Source organism: Cyprinodon variegatus, unplaced genomic scaffold (assembly GCF_000732505.1).
Source record: "Cyprinodon variegatus isolate N-32 unplaced genomic scaffold, C_variegatus-1.0 Scaffold1877, whole genome shotgun sequence".
NCBI lineage: Eukaryota > Metazoa > Chordata > Actinopteri > Cyprinodontiformes > Cyprinodontidae > Cyprinodon > Cyprinodon variegatus.
The window spans coordinates 1-1756 of record NW_015152330.1 but is presented as its reverse complement, the minus strand read 5'-3'; the positions used below and the strand labels follow the sequence as shown (position 1 = coordinate 1756).

At 39.6% G+C, this 1756-nt stretch overlaps 1 protein-coding gene across 1 annotated transcript in view; it reads right to left on the bottom strand.

The window, feature by feature from the left end:
* Positions 1-1493, bottom strand: part of LOC107104762 (macrophage mannose receptor 1-like) — a 6276-nt gene extending 4783 nt beyond the window's left edge. Inside the window, exons 1-2 of the mRNA XM_015404848.1 lie at positions 1284-1493; positions 792-1130 (exon numbers count right to left, since the gene is read on the bottom strand). Coding sequence (XP_015260334.1) covers positions 792-1130; positions 1284-1455 — 511 coding nt within the window. The 5' untranslated portion in view covers positions 1456-1493. The remainder of the gene's footprint in view (positions 1-791; positions 1131-1283) is intronic.
* Positions 1494-1756: the final 263 nt, after the last annotated feature.

Genomic DNA, 1756 nt, shown 5'->3' with positions numbered 1-1756 from the left:
TGTAATTTGTAATTTTGTAATTTTATTAAGGATCCCCATTAGCTGTTGCCATGGCAAACAGCTAGTCTTCCTGGGGTCCACATTAAAAACATACAGTAAAAACAGTTACAAATATAAAAATTTCCAAAAATGTAATTTCTTAAAATTACTATAGGAAGTACAAAAGAACAAGTAAAATAAAACAGCCGATTCATCGGCCGATTACATCATAGAGCAGCGCGAAAGTCTGTTCAGATTGGAACATTATGCAGCCGACAAATGCAGCCCTATTTTTGCCTGTTTTGAATGACTGGTCTGCTGTATCCTCCATAGTCTAGGGTATTCATGGCACTCTGTGCTCAGAGGAAAAACAGAAATGGCGACAAACGGTGGTGAATATTGGAAGTGCATTGAGAATAGTTCCATCTGAAATGAATGGAAATAGTTGTTTTAATGGTTGTTGAGTCAGATATGTGGCGGTAATGTTTGGTTTATTGAAAGGTTTTATCTGTCCCTGTATAAATGTGTTTGGCTGATATTTAAGCTCAGATTCTAATATCTCTGCAGGGTGGGGACTATAAATCTGATATCTGAGATGACGGTACTGCTGCTGAAGCTCCTCAGGAATGTAAAGAACAGTAGTGAGAAGTTCAGCATCTATTCTTTGCCTGCTTTAAGAATCTATTTTTCCTGCCTCATTTCCACAGCCTTTGAATTACCCAGTCCATTTAGACCGGCTCCTTGGTGGATGCAGCCATCTTCACTGACATCATCCACACTTCACTAAAGCTGCAGAGTTAAGGATTCCTCACCAGTATAACATATGAAGGCTTTCTTGTGAGCACAGCTCCAGTCCTCCCATTTCCCACCATTTCCAAAGTTTGCAACAGCACAATCCTCATTATGGTAATTGTTATTGGGTTCATTGCCACTCCAGAACCTGAATGAGGAGTTTGTTCCATCCACCCACTTCCAGGTATCTCTATACAGACCGATCCAGACTTTAGCTCCTGCTGGTACCAACTGGTGGATCTTGTGGTTCTCTAACTCGTTCCTCACACTGGCGAGGTCTGAGTGATGTTCTCTGCAGTAGCTCTGAGCTGCAGGCCACTGCATGCCAGTGTTGATTCGAACGAAGGTCACATTTGTCCCTAAAATTAGACCATTTAAGGATTGATCCTAGGGTTATAGAAACTATTTCAAATTTTTTTATGGTATGAATGTACTGAAGATAACTATCAATAAAAAAGATAATCATTATCTAAAGATACTGATGCAAAAGTAAAAATAATAATCATGTTTACCTGTCACATTAAAGCAGATTGGTTCTAAGGTTTCTGTACAAGGTACATCCTGCCAGACTCCAGTACTGGTCATTACCCCACAGGACTCTTTACCCCATTTATTGTTTGGTTCTCCTGTTGCCCACTTCCTGAACTCCTTCTCCTCATGTTGGTAGAAGTTTGAATCTGACATGGACCACCTCCAGCTGTTCAAATCGTTATATAATCCAATCCAGGTGTCCTGGAAACAAGAAGTTTCACATACATCTTATAGTATATCCCAATTGAAGGTCTGCATTGGTCAAAAGTTGAAGTTGTCCTGTTTGTGATTTAAAATTGAACTCAAAATCAAGTGTTTGGTGGGTATTCAGCCCATAAAAATCACTATAATCCCAAAATCTAAAAAAGATAAATAAATGAAGCTGCTGTTGAGACGTATGGTGTTTACTTTCTGTTTCGACTGCTGAGCTGAGCCTAGGTTAGCGCTAGCTTAG